The sequence below is a fragment of the Urocitellus parryii genome, unplaced genomic scaffold (assembly GCF_045843805.1).
Source record: "Urocitellus parryii isolate mUroPar1 unplaced genomic scaffold, mUroPar1.hap1 Scaffold_92, whole genome shotgun sequence".
Taxonomy (NCBI): domain Eukaryota; kingdom Metazoa; phylum Chordata; class Mammalia; order Rodentia; family Sciuridae; genus Urocitellus; species Urocitellus parryii.
In genome coordinates this window covers 666,180-689,554 of record NW_027554230.1, presented here as the reverse complement: position 1 = coordinate 689,554, position 23,375 = coordinate 666,180, and the positions used below count along the sequence as shown (strand labels likewise).

At 36.2% G+C, this 23,375-nt stretch overlaps 1 protein-coding gene across 1 annotated transcript in view; it reads right to left on the bottom strand.

The window, feature by feature from the left end:
* The window catches only part of LOC144253098 (roundabout homolog 1-like), a 161,364-nt gene that overhangs the window by 27,938 nt on the left and 110,051 nt on the right, over positions 1-23,375 (bottom strand). The window contains 7 exon segments of the mRNA XM_077795008.1: positions 463-711; positions 4,333-4,477; positions 7,134-7,241; positions 9,099-9,434; positions 11,940-12,094; positions 19,059-19,101; positions 20,499-20,525. Of these exon segments, the coding sequence (XP_077651134.1) occupies positions 463-711; positions 4,333-4,477; positions 7,134-7,241; positions 9,099-9,434; positions 11,940-12,094; positions 19,059-19,101; positions 20,499-20,525 (1,063 nt within the window).

Below are 23,375 nucleotides of genomic sequence, written 5' to 3'. Positions count from 1 at the left end.
CTGAGGTCAACATAAAATGAACACACTAAACTCATTCATTCTACTATGACATTACAGCTATGAAAGAACAAATCATTATGTGGAACTCAATTTTAGAAGATAAGAGAAAAATCTCTTTTTCTAAAGAAAGAAGTGGTTTGCTCATGCACAACGAAAGTTAAAGTACAAAAAACACCCACCAGCAATAACATGTCATGAGACTAGCAGGCCATGTGTACTTGAATGTAATTATCATAAGTGGGTGAGTATCAATGCCCATTATTTTATGGTTGCAAGTGCCCTGGGATCAATTAATCTAATGTCATGGTCAACAGTATTACTGATATGTCCTTTATCAGGCTTTACTGTGGGAAAATACTCCAAGAAAATGCTCATGTGATTTGAAAACTGCTTAATGGGACAGCATTCAGTGAGTAGTGGAAATGATCTGATTCTGCTAAAATTTATTTCTAAACCACATACCGCCTGTCGGGTGGGTGTTGCATATGGCCAATCTCCTCTGGGCAATCCTGCAACATGGGCTGGAGTTCTTCCTGTGGGGACGGGGTCAGAGTGGCAGTGGACTGAAGGCTATAGGACACAGCAGCTGGAGAAGAAGCTGCTCCCCGCACAGGAGGTGTGGGACCTCTTTCATCTTCCTCCTCTTCTAATTCATCCTGCTGCAAATACATCCATGCTGGTGGTACAGGACATGGCATTTCTTGATCATAGCTGAAACAACATGTTATGTGTTACTATAAGAACATGCTGACTTACTTCAGTTTCTCCCAATGAACTACTGCTATAGTAAGTGGAATATCAGCTTTGACTTGTTTTCAAATATGAAGAGAGAAATGAATTGTGGAAGAGCTTATTGAAGAAGAGGAAAAGGAAAAATTTTGTACAAGACTTCTAGTTTGGATGAATGAGGAAACTGCTAGGCTACTTGATCACAAAGAAAACAGAGGAAAAGAGTTACACAGAGTGAGACAGTGGGATTAGGAAAGCAAAAAAGATACAAAGCACCCACACAATTTGAGCATGAACTTTCCTGAGCTAATGTCATCAATTTAGGTGGTAGAGAATAAACAAGAGAGATGTAATGAAATTACAACTTATATAATGCAATACATCACTGCCCTTCTAATTCTTCTAAATCATAGTAAGGAGTCATTGTTTTAAAAAGTCTGCTATCATAAAGATTTTTGAAGTATTACATATACTATTTTTCTCTGCAAGATTGTAAATTATTATTAGCATATTATACAGGCTGAGAAATCATAAAGAAACAGTAAAGAAATCCACTTAACATAGTTTAACTTAGTATATATCAAATGTACTATGTTCTATTCCTCCAGTGCAACATATTCTCAAGAAGATGCAAAGATGGCATTGCAGATAGTCTGATGATGAAGTTCTAGACCCTGAGCAAAGGACTTTCTAAATTCTTTCAAAGGGAGAGATACTGGAAACAACTTACATAGTTCAATAGAACTCTCTTTTGAAAATGCAAATAGATCATTATTTCTTCAGTTGGGCACAAAATGAACTGGTTGGTTTGAATTTAGGATGGTGAGTGAAAAATACAATACCCCTAAACAGTAAAATGCTCTTCTGCTCCTGGGCTAGATCTGAGTAGGAAACAAGATAAATCTGGAGAGTACTTACACTTTTCTATCTTATCTTATCCCAGGAATATGTTTAATGATTAGAATGACAAAGATGTACTGCATTATATAAACTGTTTGATTACTGCTCTCTCTCATTTGTTCTCTACCACCCCGCCTTGTTTACTTTACCTTAGGAAAACTGATGCTTAAATAATGTGGTTGCTTTTTATCTTTTTTAATTCCCTAATCCTCCTACCTCAATTTTTGTAACTCCTTCTTATGTTTCCTTTGTTATCAAGTAGCCAAGCAATTTGCTCACCTATCCAAATTAGTAATCTTGAAGGGAATTATTCCTTTCTCCTCTTCATTAACCTGTCTCACAATTCATCTCTATTCTACCTATAAAGACTCTCTACAATCTGTTCCCTTGTTTTCATCTGTTGCATGTCCTACTGCAATAATCTTTTAATTGATCTCTTTGCTGCCAGTCACTCCTTGCTTCGCCATGGTCACATTGTTCCAAAATTGCTTTACTATAATACAAGTCACTGTCAGGTCGTTCATTTGCTCCAAGTAATAAATGGCTCTCTAATTGCTTAGAGAATAAAATAAAAATGCTGCAGCAAGGCATTTGAGTATCGGCATAATCTGGCTTACGTTTGCCTTCCCAGTTTTCCCACCCCTGCCATGTTAGTTCTGCAAAAGTCCATATCTCTGCATGGTCCCAGGATCCATAAAAATCCCTGCTCTTAATTGATAACTTTATCATTTTCAAGGTGAAAAACACTTATCAGCAGATTAGATTCATTCTTACCAGGCAAAACAAATCTTTCTCTTTGGGGAGAAGTTGTATATCTTGTAGTATTTTTTTAAAATCTACAATAGCATATTTTATTTTAACCCTTTTTAGTCAACTAAAATAGAAGAAAATATTCTATTAAAATAGCCTGGAAAACAAACTATTATGACCAAACTTATCTTCACGATTTGCAGATTCTATATTCGCAAATTCACTGATTCAGTGAATTTGAAACCCCCATATCAATACTAGTGATGTTTTTGTGGCCATCTTCGTACATACAAAAAGACACCAAAAATTTGAACCACCTGACATGCATGTACCCAGCAGAAGCAAAACAAGACAACAAATACTTTCTTTCATCAGCTCTCACATCATTTGAACAGTTGATTTAGGGCCCACATTGCTTGAAATTTTCTTGCTTAATATCAGTGATTTCCCTGTTAAAAATGGCACCCAGAGGAAATGTTAACATGCAGCTTGGCACTCCTAACTTAAGAGGGTTGTGATGTGCCTAACAGAGAAAATGTGTCTATAACAGATGTGTTTTCTCAGAAATGACACTATATTAATGAAAAATATATATTAAATAATGGTGCTTTAAACAAAACACATATAAAAAAGGCCTCAGATCAACCAAAATGTTGTGACCTGACACTCAAAGAATCTAACCCTGTATTTCCCCTAGAGACTAATGGTTCCATATTCACCAATTCAGTGTTCACAGCAACTTTATAAAACATAACTACTATGGATAATGGGAATCGTCTGTTAACATTTTTGTAAAAGAATTTTACTTGAAAATATATGTTATTTAAAAATGATTAAAAAACAGAAGCACAGAGGTTTTGTCTTCTGTGCACAGCTGGGACTGTAAAACTCTTTTTTATAAGAATTAAAAAACAAAGCCTTTATTTCTATAAAGTCATTGAAAAGACTATTTCCAAGTAGATTTCATTTTTTTTGTAGTTAATTCTCTAAGTCAAGAGAATTCTCTGCTTTTAATCTCACTACTAAAGCAGCTGTTTTGTTTTGTTTGAGGTATCATGTCCAATTATAAAGATTCTGGAATGAGAGGAAGCACTCTAACTTTTCATTTTTTCATGTGGACTATTTGTTCTTGTTAAATCCTTCTGAGAAATAGTTCAGGGAAGTTTAAACCTCTACAAGTAATTTTCAGCATAATGTGATAATATCTAAGAAAAATGTAGTCTCCAGAAATTGTGGTATGTAAATCCACATAATTATTTTATGAAAACTTAACAATGTGTCAAAGAAATTCTAACACAGTCATGTATCACTTAACTACAGGAACATGCTCTAAGAAACACCTTGTTTAGAGATTTCATGACTGTCTGAACTTCAGAGTAGATTTAGACAAACTCCCATGGCATTAACACAAACCGGGCTAAATAATATAGCCTATTGCTCCTAGGCTCTGGACCTGTATATTATCATACTTAATACTGAACGCCTCTGTAACACCAGGGGAAGTAGTCAGGTATCTAGGCACATCTAAGTATGGAAAAGGTACAGTACAAATAATAGACAATGGGAATTTTTCTGCTCCATTTTAATATTATGGGAAGAGCATCATATATGTGGTCTGCCATTGACTGAAATGACCTTAGGCAGTGCATGACTATTTTGAAAATCACAAAATCATATGTGAAATTCTATATATACAAACTCAAGATTTCCTGTGTGTGTGTGTGTGTGTGTGTGTGTGTGTAATTCCCAGTTCCTAAAGAAGTTTCTAGAGCACTCATTCTTTGATGGGCAACCCTGAGGAGGGTTTTAAAGCGCCACTGATCAACATTGTCTTATTTAGAGATAACACTGTGAACTTCAGGAGTCAGTCTCCTCTTGGCAGTACAGGGTAACAACTACTTGGGTGGGTATAAGCAAATGTATTATACCATTCACAGGTTATGTTCCACCTACCTTTCATCTACAGAAATACTGTACTCTTCACTGTTGCCATGGGGAGGAGGATGTGCCGGGGGAGGAGGAAGCAGGTCTGCCCAGTTCATGCCACCCTGTTTGGGAACCTTGGGTGTCCGTGCTCCTTTCTTGTGCCCTTGACTTCCTAGAGAAGAAATGAAGTACAAGTCTTTTATTCCTGGCCTTTAATTTTTTTTCCTATTATCCATGATTAATTATTTTCTGTGAATATGATCTTATAATTTATTCAGGTATATAGAGATAAACACACTTTTCTTCATTAATTTTAATTCAAAATTTTATAGAAGAGAAGAAGCAAAGAATTGCCAAGTTTAACTGTAGAACGCATAGCAAAAAAGCAATAAAACCATAAATGAATTTTACAAGTCATATCATTAATAGTGATCTTCCTACAGTAATTAATTGCATTATGGATTATCATCTAAAACAAATGAGCTGTAGACATATTTTCTGGAGTGCCTTTCTATTATTTAATTGCTGAAACCTAAAATACAATATGATACAGATACGATCTATTAGAGTTCCATTGTTGCATTAAATCACTGAATATATATAATTTGTACTTGTCCATTGAAATGTTTTGGGCACAATGAAATTATTAGTTTTCTTCAGAAGGGCAGATACAGATGAGAATAAATGCTGGAAGAACTAATATAACTAACGACAAAAGAAGCCAAAAAATGCTCTTAGAAAGGGACAGACATCTTCTCAGCCTCTGTTTCTATAAAATTGTGGCTTATAGTAAAATAATGTTGCTGAACGTTCCTAATAGTTTGAAATAACCCAATTCTTCAAGTGCTACAGTTTTCCAATTTTAGATTTGGTGTATTCTTTGAACACCATAGATGCATATGTTCCCCTTTTAAAACCTTCAGGTCAAAAGGTATCTGGGGATAAAGTTCTCCCCCTGAATATATTTTAGAATCATATTTATATTATAGACAATAATTGTTAATTGCAATTGAATTGTAATTGATTTTTCTCATATGATCCTGTAATATCAGTGAATTGTCTTGATCTTTTTTTTTTAATCCTAACTTAAACAGCTACATGTCACCCTGCATATGACACAGGTCTTAGCTTACTCAGTGGCAGAGGGACTTACTTTTTTTTAAGTCACTTGGGAATTTTCTAACGGCAGTGTTTGTTATACCAGATGTTCTTGCCTTGGTATGTTACAACACCAAGTGTGGGCTGAGGAACAGGCTGTTACTAATAAACTGTGACTCCATCCCTGAGCCTGGGTGTCTCTGTTTCTGTCTGTCACTCGGTTGTTATGTACTGGGGTGACTGGGCATGCATGACAGAGTCAACATTGGCCAGTGTCTTCCTCTGGATTTCCTGAGACACATGCATGGTAGTAACTCCACCTGACCCAGTGACTTGACCCATACAAACCTTTCCTGTACTTCATGTACTAGCTTTACTTGCTCCCTACCTTCACCAGACCTCACTCCTTTATAATTGTTTTACCAAATATCCACAGAATAACAGGTGATGAATAGCAGCATGGCATCATGGTCTCAGTGTCTAAGCTAAGAGATGGAGAAGGTCAATCGAAAATTAATAACCTAGAATCATGGGGTTTTTCCCCTATTAAAATATGATTTTCTCTATAAGTAAGAATATAAAGATGAAATGACATCAACATTCAAATATCTAAATATTTTATGTTTTTATGTTTTTCCCAAAAGTAGATCTTTGACATTTTTAAGTCAGTTTACTTGATTTAAAAAAGAAAAAAAAAATATTTGATAATATTTTCATTGTTAATACAAATTAATGTACAGTAGATTCTGAGAAAATCTACAAAGAAAAAGGGCCATTTCTAAGCTCCTTTAAATAAGAAAAATTTCAACACAGGTTAGAAAATGTTAAACCAGCATACTTTAGCTAAAAGAAGGCAGCAAACTGTGAATGTGATGTTCTTTACAGAAGGAGGTAGAGACACTTGGCTAAAAGAACCTAGCAATGACTTTGATCCAGTTGCTGGGAGGTGCCATTTCTACCCTCTCCTGCAGATACATGCTCCATTCAAGACCAATTAGTTTGTTCTCATTGTGGTGTGACTTGCCACATGTTAGTTCTAATAATGAACCACCTTTAATTAGAAAAACAGGACTTAAGTACCATCAAGCTCCCATCTGCAACTGCTATCAGGAAAACAGCTGGCAAACAGCTGTCCCAGCATGAAGACCACAGGGAGGAGTCTCTGTGGTTTTTGAGGCATGGACAAATTGAGGCTGAGAGGTTGCTTTATGAGGCTCTTGAACAAGAACGGAGGGATCACAGAGAAAGTACAAACTGAGACAGTAGCTGGATCTCAGGTTATTGTCTCTCAGGTTTTTACAGTGCTGAAGTGTACTTAAACGTTACTTGCTTTAATAGCATTATTTCAAATGGTAACAGATTTATCTGATTACCTATATGTACAACATTTCTTATGTTATATTTTGGAAAAGGGAGAAAAAAGTTTCAGCTGCCTTTAAAGTTTAGTGGTAGCTGCTTTTAAATTTTAGTTCATACTTTTGATTTACTGATAAAGGAAGAAAACAGGGAGCTTAGTATTTGATACCTAATGGAAAATAAAATGGTTTACTGAGAATATAGTCCCTTAAACTGAAAAAATAAGACCCATGTCTGATATAAAAAACAAAAACCCAAGCCTGATATAAAGAAAGATTAGATTCAAATGATATAAAGTGATTCAATACTTCAGTCCATCTGGGGCTGTACCATCTTTTAAACAGAGAGGTAGATGTTTCCTGGGATCCCCTTACCAGATGTACTACTGCCCTGATCCGAACTGTTGTAGGATCCTCCCGTATTCTGGTCATATGATTGATTGTATGGAATCGTTGGAGGAACTGTGTCATTTGCTCGATAATCTAGATATTTCAGATAGAAAAAAATATATACATTTATGTTTTCTTTGTGAGTTATTTCTAATCTCTTTATTTTGTATATATTTCTGAGTACATTAAGAAACCAATTGTCTGTTTTTCTCTTTTATTTTTAGATTCAAATTGTCAGGCTATGAAAAGACTTACACTCAAAATGGATGTCTATATATCCATTTAAAAATATAGGAATAGAAACTGGGGGTATAGCTAAGTGGTAAAGCACATACTTAGTATGCATGAGACCCAGTACCCTCAATCAGTAGTACTCTCCCCCCAAAATATGTACATACATGTATATATAGTAACAAAATAATTCTAACAAGAATAAATCAGAAAATGCCACATCTGCAACTCATAAAACATAAATTGCAATAAAATAAAAATAAAACGGAAACTTGTCAGCTAGATGATATCTCATAAAAATGTATCCCTGATAAGAAAATAAAATATCTAATCTGCCCCAGAAATGCTTCTCCTTATTTAGGCAAAGGTGAAAATCCAGATGATAAGCTTGCTACTGGAATGTAGTCAGTAATAATCTGTCAGCCTAGCTGCATTCCGGGGTCTTTATTACACTCTGACATACCAAATCTGCTTACAAGCAGTACAAACAATAAATCAGAGTTCTGAAATGTTTGTACAGAGGACTGTCAGAGCTTTCTGAGGTCCAGAGTAAAACCACACACTATGGAAAAATAATGTAATGGTTTGAATCCCCACAGTAAACTCCATAGCTGCGGAATCTGCTCTCAATTTTGTCAGTCTTTGTCATCAATGTATGTAGGAATCTTAATAAATATTTATTAAATTGGATTATTATACCAGTTAAGTACCTTCTCAAACTTGGGAAAAAGCTAGATAACTTTATTATCAAATTAAAACATGACATGAACTTAATGAAATGTTTAAATTATCTTGTTATACTCTCCAGCTTCACAAAGTTTTATTTTTGAAGAAAATGCTCTCAACTCAAGCCTAAGAAAATAAATCCGTACCTCTAATTATGTACCATAAAATGCATTCTTGACCAGGATACGTGCACAACATTGCCCCATCTATTCAAATTAGAGCAATCTAGTTATAGCTAGAGGTATATAACTTTGCAAATCATGTTATTAAAGCAGTAGCCTGAAGAACTACAAAGAAATCAAACACCTATCTCTTTCAACCCACATGCATTACAACATTACAATACACAGATATTCCCCTCAGGCCATAAAATACTATTCTGCTGCTTCAAGTTAATACTAAACTCCATTTATTTTAGGTTCTATACTGGCAGACTTCAATCAGGTCAACCCAATAAATTGAGGTTCTAAAATTATATACATCGTAGCAATCTCAGGAACCACACAAGGTCTGAGAAATACAACAAATTGAACCACTTCTCCAGTTCAAGTTTAATTTAATTATTTTTCTTCAGTTTGATATAAAAAGGCCCTTCATTCATAGGACCATGTAGAAGCAATTATCTTCCATCCTCAAGTGGAAAGAGTGGAATAGTCTATTTATTGAAAATTCGAGGTATTGTGACAGTTGTACATCAGCCTTATGAATAAAAGATTGTATGTCCTCAGCAATCCCTCACCTACTATTAAATTTAAATTAATCTCAAAACCATTTGAAAATACATATATATTATTATAAAATCAATTTTCCAAGCTTATTGTGGTGCTAATTAACTCTTTGACACTGGAAATTCCGAAACCAAAGAAAGAAGAAAATCACAATAACCAAAGGAAAGAGGTGACTTTTGAGTCACAGACAGTTGTTGACATCTAGTGCCGAGGGGCTAAGAATGTCAACACGGGAAAGAGAAGGAATAAGGGCAGAGCTGTTCACCTTTGTTCAGTTTGTTTTGCTCCATGATGTTATACTGAATTGGTGCCACTTCTTGTTTCTGCTGACCGGGTGGTTTCCAGTGCTTCTCGCTGGAGTCCCCTCTGCCATTGTTCATGTTATTGGTGAGGTTGGACTGGATGAGCTGGGTGGTGGAATAAGGAGTGGGCTGCCCTGATGGATTGACAAAACGCCCGTACTTCAGATTTGGGCTATTGAAGGTTTTCATCTCATTGATTTTGTTACTAAGATCCACATCACCATAAACAGTTGACTCAGGGAGCATCAGATTTATTTGTTTGTTATCCAGTTGGTTGTTATAATTTGCTATACAATCAGCTATGTGCAATGGAGAGGAAAAGGAAAAAGTCATTCTGCATGGTTATTCGTTTTCAATTTCTTTCTAAGAAGCTTTGTGAGTCACAGTAAAATTGGGATGTAAAGTACAAATGGGCTTAAATTAGATCAATAGAAAGGGCCCCATATTCATATGGACTTTCTAAGGGAAATCAAACTTGAGGGAATAAGAGCATCCAGAGCATTTGTGTAGAGAGGACATAATTATAAACTTATGCCACTGCTGTATGCTAAATAATTCATCTAATTTAAAATAGGAATTTCCTTTAACAACCATTTTAACAGGAATTCCACTAAAATAATACATACGTGAATCTTTGTTAACTTTAAATTTTCTAGTCTTGGGTTAATGAACTATTTGAAGCTACAGAACAAAGCACATAAGAATCCAAAGAGGAAAATGTATCCACAGGTCAATTCTAATATTTTTATCCTCAAAAGATAAGATGAGCAGGGATAAGGTGATAGTTAATAGTGCTTAGGAGAATTTTATTAGTTCCTATCTTGGTCATATAGGGTAATCATTATTGAAGAGAAATGCTACATAATCATTTTTTCATGGTTTCGTAATGACATCCCAAGTATAAAATGACAATAATGATGACAAAATGAACCACACTAACCAGGTCACTTAATCAAATAATGCCTGAAATAATATCTAGTATGTCTAATACCTCATTCCACTCTGATCTTCCCTTCATTGAAATATTTAGAAATTAAATAACTGATCACACACACACACACACACACACACGAACGCACACACAAACACACACACACACACACACAGAGAGAGAGAGAGAGAGAGAGAGAGAGAGAGAGAGAGAGAGAGAGAGATTTAAGGCCTATGATTGAAAATATTAAAACAGCAGGAATAATTAAAGTCATATTGTAAAGATAAACATTTTTAAATTAAAAAAGGTGCCATGGAAAAACATCATTATTCTATTCAGATTGATTAAAAGTGGCACTATCACTAACAGGTCTCTTTAAGAATTGGTTTTAACTGGATATCTTAATAAATGAAAATTAACATGCTTTCTACTAAAGATGTAAATATGAATATAATCTTAAGAAAAATTTTCAGCTTCTCTATGTTACTAAATTTAGCTACTTAATTTAATCATACATGATCAAGCAGCAGAGATATTTGGTACATCTGGATTACAGTAATTCTCATATCAAATTTCTAGGAATTGTTTTGTTTAATGACGATTAAAAAATAATCTAAAGGCACTATACTCATTTTGCTTTGCCAATATTTCTATATGAGTGTTATCCAAAAGGTCTTCTAAAAGTGTTGGACTTGTCCTAGACTCCAGTGTCCAATATAGTTGCCACTGGCCACATAACAGCTATGGAGAACTTGAAATGTGGGTAGTGAGAATGAGGAGCTGAATTTCAAACTGTATTTTATTTAGTTGATTTGAATTTAAGTAGCCATCTGTTGCCAGTAACTATCATACTGAACAATGCAACATATTAATTCCAGTAGGTGTCCCTTTTGTTTATGATACATGACTATCTATATAGACAGCAGAACCTGGGCCTCTGGAGGACACACACTAGTTGTGTGGATGGTCATATCCACATCTAATAATGGAGACATGGGATTGTTTTTAGGGTAGACATATTCATAGTTCTATGATTTGTTCTTTATAATTTATTACATCTTTACTTACATGCCATCTTCTCGTTCTCATTTCCTTAGCTCCAGGCATTATTTTACTTTCATAGGCATCTTATTTGTTTCTTTACAACTATTTAAATGTTTCCTCTCTTATTAATAATGGGACTTTTTGTTTCATAAGAAATTATCTGTATTTTTTTTTCTGCCTTTAGATCTTGCAGTGCTCCATATCTACTTGTCTTACTGTGATGTTTTAGCATGAAATTTTAGTGAAGTAATTTACTCACACATATTTCAGAACCAAAGTATAGAACAGACTATAAATGTACACTTACACACCTGAAATATATATGGATGTGTGTATTTCTTATGTCTTCAGGATTTACATCTATACTATAATATCTGATTTAAACTTTCATTTAAATTTTTTTGTTATCATTCTTGTTCAAATATTATAACTCTTACTGTTAGAATTAGGTCCACTCAAACTATGGATTTATTGACCTTTTGATCTTTGTTATTTATTCCTAAAATCATGAATATAATAAATTATTGCAACTAAACTTATCATTGTACTCATTCTTATAAATGATTGTGCACGACTTTGTTTTCTTGCAATCTATGCTAGAGCTTGTCTTCTTCATTCTCTGAGGAAATCTTGGTGGAGGGTGAAATATAAAAGTTTAGAAATGGAGAAAATATTTGAATCATGCTAGCTTGCTACACAGTGTTGGACATTTCATGAAAATGTGGATCAAAGTTCCCTTCCCCAGGTGGGCAGAGGGAAAGGAAAGTCAGCTGCTTCTGGCTAACTAGCCCAAGGCCAGTGCATATCTCCCTCTCTCCGTGTCCCTAACCTGGGCGGCTGTAGGTGGTCAGGTTGCTGTCGCTGTTTCCATTGCCCGCGGTGCAGCAGTTGATGGAGCAGTCATTGTGGCTGTTGCCAGTATTAGGCCACGTGTCTGCCAGCCACAGCTGTGCAGCAGGTTCACTGATGTTGAGAAGTCCTGGCCTAGAGAGAAAAAAAAAGAGTAAATGTTATATGGACAGAAAATAATATTTTCTATTCAGAATTGCAGCAAATATTTCATTTAATTGTTCTTACAATAATTTGGTGCATTATACTGAATGATATTATTCTTTTTATTTACAGAGAGGCAATTATAATATATCGTTCCAGATGTATCTCAGTGCACACAGCCATACATCTGTGAACTGGTACTGCTGTACTTCAGACTTAAAATCTTTTACTGTTTACAATGTTCTATTCTGCCTTTAGTCATGGTGATTGAAAAATCAAACGTGGAATCTGAAAACACAGATGCATAAAGACTTTTAGTAACTAAAAATTATTCTAGCTAAATCTATTTGCATTTCTTCATTTTTGACCTATTAAAAAATTGCAACTCTTCTCACAACTTCATTAAAAAAATGCAATAATTTCCTTTATGGAGACAATGAACCCTTCACATTAGGCAGATTTACAGATTTTGCTTCCAACCCATGTTTAAGAAACAGTGAGCGCAGACTGGAGTGACATTTTGCACAGAGCTACAATGATGTTTCAGTGAACAGTTCTGTGAGCTTGTCAACATTTTCTGATGGTGACAATGTAAAATGCCGTGATTTCCTAAATAAACAAAGGAAAGCTACTGAATGAAATCTGGTAAAACAAAGATGTCGACTAAAAGAAATATTAGCACTCATGTTTTTTTTGGCACAACAGATGTTAATCCTCTTTCACCAAGTGCTGGAGAGGCCAAGTGCATCGGGAGTTATTAATGGGAGCCCTGGACCACCAGTGCCAGGGACTCAAACTGGAGTCCAAGAGCAGCATTCTTCACGTCCTTTTTCAACATTGACTCCGTGTGATAACTCAGCAAAAGAGGCGATGATGTATGATGTGCTGTCCAATCCTCAATAAACAGTCTGGCGCTACAGACTATGCAAAGATTTTTTTGGTGGTTTCATTTTCTTTGTTAAAATGCAATAACCAGCCTTCTCATTTACTTGAGAAGCAAGAAACTGACATTGCCCTCTAAATGGTTCCTATTTTGCCACAGAGAAACATATTTTGCAAGTGATGGTTATTTGTAAGTCACTTAAAATGAAGAATATGGATTTGCAGTCCATATATCTGTATCCATATATGCGCATATTTATACAATTAAGGATGCATGTGTTTCCTCTTTGTTTACAGTGGGAGAGGCACTTTGAATTCTTTACATATATTCATTTATTGAACCATCACAGCCATTTTACAGGCAGGGATTGCTAATACCCAAGTTTTACAGATGAGGAAATGGGACACTTGGGGGAAGTCAAGGCACATGGGCACAGCTATATGGAGTGAGTGAGTGACTACCTGGGATTCCAGCACAAGCTGTGGCCCTGGAGTTCACACCATGAACTAGGATGCTATAAACACACACTGGAGCCTGAGGAAGTTCCCTGAAGCTCTTAAACATTCTTGATGGAGAGTGAAAAAATATCCGAAGGCCCCAAATTCAGGACAAAGCTGCTAAAATTGAATTACCTATTATAATTGTTGATAAAAATATGCTTTGAAGCCTGGTGCAGTAGTACATGCCTGTAATCCCAGTCACTCAGGAGGCTGAGGAAGGAGGATGGCAATTCTGAGGCCAGCCTCAGCAAAATAAAATAAAAAAGATCTGGGGTTGTAGTTCAGTGGTAAAACATCCATGGATTCAATCCCCAGTAACAGATAAATAAATAATTTGCTTTGAAGAGAAATGTCGCTGGACTTAAAATTTCATGCATTTAAATGATATCTAGTGTCTGTGAAATACATGTTGGATATAGAACTTCTGCATCTAGTAACCTTTAGCTTTCCTACTTTATTTCTCCTTGAACTTAAACCATAAATGCTATCACTGTCGAAGTTATTCAAAATAAAACTCCCATTTTTGACACTGCAGAGATGATACTATGTCTGCAGTAGAGGTCAAGTAGAAATTCTCCACAGCTCAACTTATATGTTTTAATAGAAAGAGACAATATTTTCATGCTACTATGATTCCTTCTGTATGTCTGTGGTTGTGGGGAGTGTTAATATTTTTCCAGTGAATGCTTTGCTAGCATCACTGGCTTAGAGAACTTTTCATATAGATGGGTGATTTCCAACAGGAAGTAGGATTAACAACTCACATCCTGCTTTCTGTTTAGACTTGAGTTTGGAATGCTAATTATTTAAGGAAAAAGGTAAGCCATGTTCACTGTCCCATGATGGATCTTAAAATGCTGTGTGTGTGTGTCCAAGGTCTTGGAGGAAGGTGAGGTCACTGGCAGCTACTCTGACAACAGAGCGTGAGAAGTCTTTCAAAGTAACAGCTTCACAGGCTCCCTGTATCCCTTAAAACTCATCAGCATGCATCAGACAATCAAACTACAGCCAAATATGAAGCAAAAGCAAAACATGTGTTCGTTACCGAGGTTAACGTGTGCCTAACACATCATTACATCATGTTACATATTAAGGGGACAGACCTGCGCCATGAAGGAGAAGAGGGCAAACGTGCACTAATAATTAGGAGGCAACTGCCTTCAATTCCTGCTCTGCTACTTGACACATTCCAATCACTCACTCTGAGAGAACCTGTTTAAACTGTTAAACCACAAAATACAAGACTATGGGGTTCCAGAGCTGGGGATCTGGCAGAGGGGCCTTACAGAAAGTAAGTATTGTCAGCTGTGGGTCATGTCTGACCCCCTGCCAGGCTGAATGAGTGGCCAAGGTTTAAAGAGCACCTTCACCTGATGCTCCATTTCTCTCCTCCCTCTTACTGACAGGGAATGAGGTACTGGCTTTTCACCAGGTTATCTTCACTTGTTCACTGCTTTTTTTTTTTTTTTGGAGTTTTCTCTAATTTTTCCTGGTTGAATCTGTGGTTTGAATTTTAAGCAGAGGTTTTGGAAGACGCAACTGGAATTTTCCAGGGAAAGAAAAGAAATTAATAAAGACGGCTCCTTAGTATTTCTATGTTTCTCTCCTGCGTTACCTCAAAGGTCATTTGCCATTTTCAAGTTGAGCCCAGAGTTCTCTTGGCTTACCGTTATGTTATTCTCTCTTTTCTGAGAATAACTAAATGACAGTTTGGAGAACTAGGAGAGAGTTCCAGACCACCTCCTCATTTATTAGAGGACACAATCCAGCACCGAATAATTTCCTTAAAGTCATCAAGAACTGAATTGAGGTCTTCTGACATTCACTTATTAAATAACTCATTTTTTCTTTTCTTAGGTAACTTGTAAATGACTGAAAGTTCATACAGTTTTTGAATTTACTGATGTCCTTCACTGAACTACATTTATTACATTACAAAAAAAATTAACTTATCGATAAATAAACCTCATATTTTCTATAATCCAGGATCTCATATTCTCTTGTCAGAGGCAATTCTATCTACCAAGGTTGGCAAACTCTGTCAAAGGACCAAATAGAAACCACTGAAATCTCTGCAGGTCATTCAATTTCTGTTGTAACCACTTGACTTTTCTTTTATAGCTCAAATAAATGAGAGCCTGTCTGTATTCTTATAAAACTTCATTTACAAAAACAGATGGCAGGGTGGACTCAGGGCAAAAGCTATAATTTGGTGACTCTTGATACAAAGAAAAGCAAATGCATTGTCTCCTCCTGGGTAGGAGACAATGTGATAGTTGCACAGTACAGATTTTGTAGAGGGTACAGCAGGTAAAATCTGATACACTAACTAGGGATAATGGGTGGGAAGACATTGTTAGCCTGTGTATAAGCAATGTGCCATGTAGCAAGGATACAGGACACTGACATACTGGAGATAAGCTGACACAAGGGATCATAGGGCACAGCACATAATAGTGAAAAATGGGGCTGCAAAGTCCAAGACTTTATGGACTTCACATGCTATGGCACGTTTGGACTTGATATTTTAAACACAGCAAGTTCTGCTGCAGGTGGGATTTTTCAACAGCTCAGGAACTTACACAATTAGCATGAATTTCAAAGATTATTCTGCCTCTACTGGAAAGAGAATTAGTAGACAACAGTGCTAATAAAACTGGATGAACTTAGGACAGCTGGGAGCTCATAGTTTTGGCAAGGGAGAATAAGTGCTTAAAAAGAAAGAATATCAGTCATAGTGGAGGGGTAAAAAAAAAAAAAGTATCCATAGAACACAGTAATGGTTGCAGGAAGCAAAAGAGGATGATCAACAGATCTTAGCTTAGGTGCCATCAGCCAAGAGAGGTAGTAGGTCCAGGGAGGACCCAGGAAGTTTGTGATGAATGAAGAAAACCAAGACAGGGGTTGGAGGTGAGGAAAGCCAAGTGGATATTGAATTTGCTATTCATTCTCTTTTCCAGTGACCACAAAACTCAGTGTTATGGTTTGGATCTGGAATGTCCTCCAAAAGCTCTTGTGTTGAAGATTGGTCCCCACGTAGCAAAGTTCGGAGGTTGGGCTTTTAGGCAATGATTGGATGGTGAGGGCTCCGACCTTATCAGTGGCTGAGTTCATTTGATCAGTGGATTAATCCACTTGATGGATTAATACATTGAGAGCTCAGCAGACTACTGGGAAGTGAGACCTCGTCAGAGGAAGTAATCACTAGGGGCATGCTCTGGAAGAGTTTATTTTGTCCTTGGCCCTTCCTCAACTCTCACCTCTCTGCTTCCCAGCTGCTGAGAGTTGAGCAGCTTTCCTCTGCCATACACCATGATGCTTGAGCCTAAAGAAATGAGGTCAATGGGGGCTGGGGTTGTAGTTCCTTGGTAGAGCGCCCGCCTAGCACGTGCAAGGTGCTGGGTTCAATCCATAGCACTACATACTATGTATTAAAAAAAAAAAAAGCTGCAGAAATGAAGTCAATGGACCAGAGCTTGAGACCTGTGAGACTGAGCCAAAACACTTTCCTCCCTAAGTTGTTCTTTTAGGTATTTTGGTCCTAGCAACCCCTCCCTACCCCCGCACAGATTCATCATGGCTAGGAAAGAGGCCTCTTCTTAATGAACCTTCTCTTTCTCGTCCTACTTGATTTTTACCCCAGTACTTATCAACTGTTGACACTGTACAGTTGACCTTTTAAAAAATGTTTATTATCCATCTTCCATCTCTCCCACCATAATCAAATGCCCACAAGATCAGGAATTTTATCCACTTTGCTCACTGATGCATTCCAAGCAGCTAACACAGTATCTGCCCTGTAGTCGGTGTCCATTATAGTTAATGAATAAATACATTTAAAATTGTGTGTATAACTGTCATGTTGAGCACTGACTCTAAAATTTTTATTTAACTATTATTGCCTCTGTGACATTCCAGCATCTTTTATCAATTCATTTAGGAAAATGATGATTTCTAGTTAGTATTTGAGATATATCCATTTCACTGCCTGGATTCTGTTTTTCAGTTGAAAACGCTATGATTCTTTGTTAGTGAGCTTTCCAAATAGACAGTTCAGGAACTTGACAATTCTTTATTCCTGTCCTAGAAACCACCATTTCCCACCTATGCATTCCTGCCACTGTCTTCCATGAGACCATTTGGTCTGTCTGGGTTGTAAATTGTTTAGAGAAGGAGCTAGGTTAATATTTTATGGGTGTGCACGTGTGTATAAGCATGTGAACACATGCCCATGCACAGGAGCTAGTGCCAATAAAACTGAAGTCAACAGTCATGAATAGACACAGAGAGAGGTAGTTAAACAATCAGGCATTCCAGATTCACCCACAGGAAAATGTTCTCATGGCAGAAGCTCTTTCATGAATGTCTGGACTGTGACTTATATGGAATTCCCCTGGATGCAAAAATGTGTTCTGCTTTCATCCCTCAATCAAGTGGATTTACTCCTCATGAAAACCACCCCAGTATTTGGGTCTTTTGGTGGCTGGCTTTGTTTCACAGTTGTGAAAACAGGAAGTTAGTAGTACCCAGGAAAGAAAAGATTAATGCTTACTGCCACATTTGTACAGCACCAGCTAAAGGCAGTCTATATATATATATATATATATATATATATATATATATATATATATATATTTTAAATAACTCTTTGTCATAAACTAAGTTTGGTAATTTTCTTATTAGGAGGTATATTCCTTGGATTCAGGAATAATATCTTACTCATTTTTTGACTATTCGATACCTAACCATATTATCCGACCATATGAAGAAGGGCACTCTAATAAGCTAATTTAATTTGAATTATAAATTGGTTTTGGTTAGAAATTTTTTTTTCTCCCGTTGTGCCTAGGTGCTACTGTTTTTGAAAAAAAGAAAAATCACCTTATTGTGGAAAATCCTGGAACTTGCCTAATGTAATTTACATCCTGTTTCAGCCCCTTTAAGCCGCCTGTCACATTAATTTGTGATTTCTCTGTGAATATATTAAAGTTCACTGAATAATAATTACCTCAAAAATCATAAGTATAGGACTGAGGATATTTTTAGTTAAAGGGTGAAAAATTTCTTTGTTAACAAACTACCTAGATTTCTTTTTTTATCCGAATGTATTTCCCTGCAAACGGAGGTATCTACTAAGCTGAATTCATAACAAGAACAAACAAACATAACCTATAACTTCTGAGCAACTGCTTCGTTCAGCAGGTTTTCAAATGAGCAGTTTTTCTTTGATAGTATCTGTTAACTAGCTATATTTCTTAATCTTCATAAATGCCACAGCTTAATCACTTTAACTCCTTTTAATCATCTGCTAAATCAGCAGTCTGTTTTTCTTGGTTAACGTACTCCCTCTGGTGGCCATTGTCTAAAGTGCAACAGCTCCATCAGGAACTGTATTTCTGTGTAAATGACTTGGTTCAACACCCCAGATGAATGGATTCTTTCCAAAAGATTGGGACACTTTTTATCTTTAAGTTGTTAAACCTCTGAAGCAATGAAACTTGCATCGGTGAGGAAGACAAGAAGAAATATTTTTAATTCCCCCAAGGATCTACAAAACAAGGAATATAATTACCTCCCTCCACTGCTCACAGCTTCGCCTCCTCTCTGATAAGTTACTAGAATGTTAAAAAAAGGAACAATTAATAGACACGTTTATATATCAAAAGCTATTACATTCACAAGCATCTTTGTACAATGGAATTCTTTATCCCTTCCTACCCAGTAACATTGTAAAAATCCTTACAGGACATAGCAGTTTTCTAATTCAGCTAATAATTTAAAATTCTTATTAAATTAAATATGCATCATTCTTAGCCTTAACAATATTGAGAAAAGCAACAGTAAAATTGCAGCAGATTCTTGGTAAATGTAACTATTATATATTTATTTGTACATTAGCATTCCCATAGATTTTTATTTTGAGTGTACTAGATCATACCACTTTATAATTCTGTAGGTATAATCTTAAAGTCTTGCCCTTGTAGGTAAATATTACAAAACCATACTAGATTTTCCCATAAGATTGAGAACCAGTGAGACAAAAAATAGATGTTAAGCCCTTCCAAAGACAAAGACGTAAAGTTGTGACTATCGATGTGACCATTTTTTAACCTATTTTTTCTTATTGTGGCTTTTTGAAACTCATACTCATTATATTTTCATAACTATATTTTCATAAAATATGGTTTAATGCTTTTGAAAGCTTTCTCAGCTAAATAAATTTGGGGCATAAAAATAGAACTGTACCACAAAAAGATTTGCACATAGTTAGGCAAAGGGTTAAGAAGATTAGCTTTTCTGTAAATACAGACACATTTTCTAAGAAGAAATGTATTTTTAAAAGCTGCCAAGTTCTGCTACTTAGAAAAACTCCAAACTGGGAGTCTGCTTGGGAGAGATAACTGCTCCCAGTGATTCCAATAACTGGATTAAAACTGAGGCGGCATAACTACAGGTACATCTTTTACTAGAGGTGATGTGAAAGAAGAGGATCCACTTTGAAAGAAACTGAATAGAACAGAATATGAGGATTCAGACTTAGGGAAAATGAAAAGTTTTATCTTTCACATGTGCTGGGTATTTTGGTTACCTTTCAGAATACTGATTCTATGGACAGAGAATTACAAGGCAGAGAAATTTTTGTTGGAAAACCTAAAAGCTTAAGTTAAGGGAGGGGGGAATGCATTGCCAAGTATGAAAATAATCAATAAGATGATTAGCTTGTTAAATCATGCTGAGGCTAGAAACACTGTGTCTTTTTAATGGAAATACATGCAAACAGGGCTAAGATGCAACGTGGAGTGGTGAATAAATAAATGCATTGGATGGATGAAAAGCAACACCAACCATTTCTACTTCAAATGCATGCCTGCCGTGAGTAAATGAAGTATTGTATTCCATTTAAGTCCTTTCCCCCCAGTTACTGCTGAAAATGAGATAAAACCAGAAACACAATAGTACAACACATGCCAAACTAACAAAGGATAGGAGGAGGGTAAGTGCAAATATATACCTGTTGGCGTGAAGGTAAAGGACGGGACTGAAAATCAAAACAAAATATAAACCAGTTATTAAGCTGAAGAGAAAGGGAACATATCACATTAGTATGAATCAAGCAGACAGCTGAACATAAAACAAATGTAAATAACCAAGCCAGTAGGTCTGAAACTCTGATATATGAATAAAACCCAATATGAGGTTAGAAAAAGAAGCTTGTCTCTACAGGTACCATTTTGAAGTGTCTGAAATTCTAGTACCTTGGGAGGGGAGCTGTGCGTTACCCTGTGAATGACCCTGCATTTAGCAACAGAGATTTAGCTCATGGGCTCCAGTACAAACAGGAATCCTCTGCTATTAATCATTTCCAAACACTGGATGATGGATTCTTAAACAAGTATTATCAGGTGTATGCTGGAACCTTATCTAGGAATCTGAAAGTAAATGCTTATTAAATGGACTAATAGGTGCACTTAAGTATTTATTATTGGAGGAAAGAAAGGAGAAGAAAGAGGAAAAAGGGAGGGAAGGAAGGAAGGAGGGAGGGAGAAAGGAAGGAAGGAAAAGCAAAGAGAATCATAAAAATCAAATCGTCCTATAAGTCTGATGCCTTACACAAACAGTACAACACTACATTTTTATCATTATAAACATTTCTGAACGGATAGAAAAATGTGTGGAGTTTTAAACTTTGATTTCTGTGTCATAATTTACATTTAGAAGCGTGGTTGAGTAGGCTGAACATTTTTCTAATGCCACGCTAGAAGCTAAACAATAGAACAATAACACCCCTCTGAGAACCTTCACTCTCTCTGCAGTTATAAATCTTAATCTAATCAATAATGCCTGAAATTGAACTGCAGACCTCAAAAGTAGCAGCATGGCCTCCCCCACTTTTCCTATCTTCTATTCCTGGTGTGGGATCACACCAGAGCAATTTGCATGTCACTTCATAAAGGGAGGAGACTGACATATTTTCCAATCTTTTCCCCTTAATTTAAATTAAATGCTGCTCTGGATGAAAAAAAAAAAAAAAAAAACGCAAGGAAATCCACATTACACCCTTTAAGGTTAAAGCTTGCCTGGAAAAAAAAATCTTTACAACAAACAAACTAGAATATTGATCACTGATCATGTATCAAAAAAGCTGCCAAAATGCATTTTCCATTGTACATTTGAACAATGATAAGAAATTTACTTTAGGATTAGAGCTCTGGGTTTGCAAAGTGGAACACATAGCATCCTCTACAACTGTCACTTCTTACCAAACCACTTCATCTCTGAGCAGACTGGAAAGAACAACAACAAAAACCTTAATGCTGTGTACCCAATTGATACACTGGCCTTCATCTGCAGCACAGCAGCCCCTGTCTTAAGAATTCCATTGTGTTGTCTTTCAGTCAGATCTTTTCAGAGAGTCAATGTAATTTAGCTACATTCAAAAATTCAGAGCCATAGTAACAAGTCTTCATAAAAAGAAAAAAAAAGGTACATTTGAAACTAAAGCTATTCAAGCAAGAGTGGAGTGCTTGAACATTAATTTGCAATCACAAGGACACGGGAAATATGAAAGGTCCTTGTCATTACTTCTCATAGCTAACTGCTAACCCCAGTTTGAGGAATTGAAGAAGAAATGAAAAAAAAGTCAGCCCTAAATGAAATTTTCGCTGCTAGCACACCAAAGAACAACTTAATTTTCAGAGCTTCCAATAATAAATATAATGAACTCTGTGTACTGAGTGGTGCTGATGTAATATGTGGATGTATGTGGATGGAGCCCCCAGTGTCCCAGCAGATGTCACACCTATAGCTATACGTAAGGGGAAACGCTAAAACAATGCTCATGAGTACCCAAAGTCACACTCTGGCTTGATATTTTATGTCAAGAGTTTCTTTTCATTTATTTAAAATATTTTACTTCCTGTTTCCCTGAAACCACTGGCATTGTGTTTGGCATAGTAAAATTTAAGATACCCAAAATGCACTTTAAAAAAAATGCATAGACATAGAATTTTGAAAAAGTGCCAACAGGATGAAGTGAGGAAAGCAGAATCAGTGCTCATCCAATTACATTTGTAATTATGTTCTATGATTTCTGCTTAAACAGAAGCTATTTGAAAAGGCCAGGATATTAGTTTAAAGGTCCCATAGAAAGATCACATAGGCATTTGTCAGCATGCTCAAAGGACATTAGTAAAGAACAAGGAGCATTTCAGAAAGGAGAGTTTTCATGTCACATTCTTAGACTTCAAGACAATACAGAGCATTAAACTGTTATAATCACACAGTTATGACACTTGATCATGACAAGAAACACTGGATTTCACTGACTGGCTGTTTATGAAATGGAGTTAATGGGGCAAGTCTGATGAACAGAAAATTCACATCTAAATGTTAGTTGCTTTTCCTTATTGAAATCAGATTTCTAAACCTAGTCTCCTCCCAGAATCCTGCCCCTTCCCCACTCCACCAAACACATTCATAAACCCCGTCTCTGCATGGATTTGCAGTCAAAGGTTCTATTTAGTAACACATGTGCCTGACATTGTTCTCTTTCTATACATAATGAGCACCACTCTCTTCTCAGTAACCTCTAAGCCCTTGTTTTCCATTTCACAGGCAGGGGTACTGACATTTTGCTTCATGTCTAGGTAGGACACATATCTGAAAAAAAAAAAACATATTTCAGGGTGATAACGCTAAGGCAAATCTATGCATATGAGGAGACTGCTGCCGAGCCACAGGCAGGAGGCACATGGATTTATTTCACAGTATTGATGATGAATCTCTGTTGACTCTTTTTTCCCAAGACCTCCAGGAACAGCACAAATATCCCACACTGTTGACACAGAATGTTTTATAAATGTGTAACGACATTCAAGTTTTACCTCGT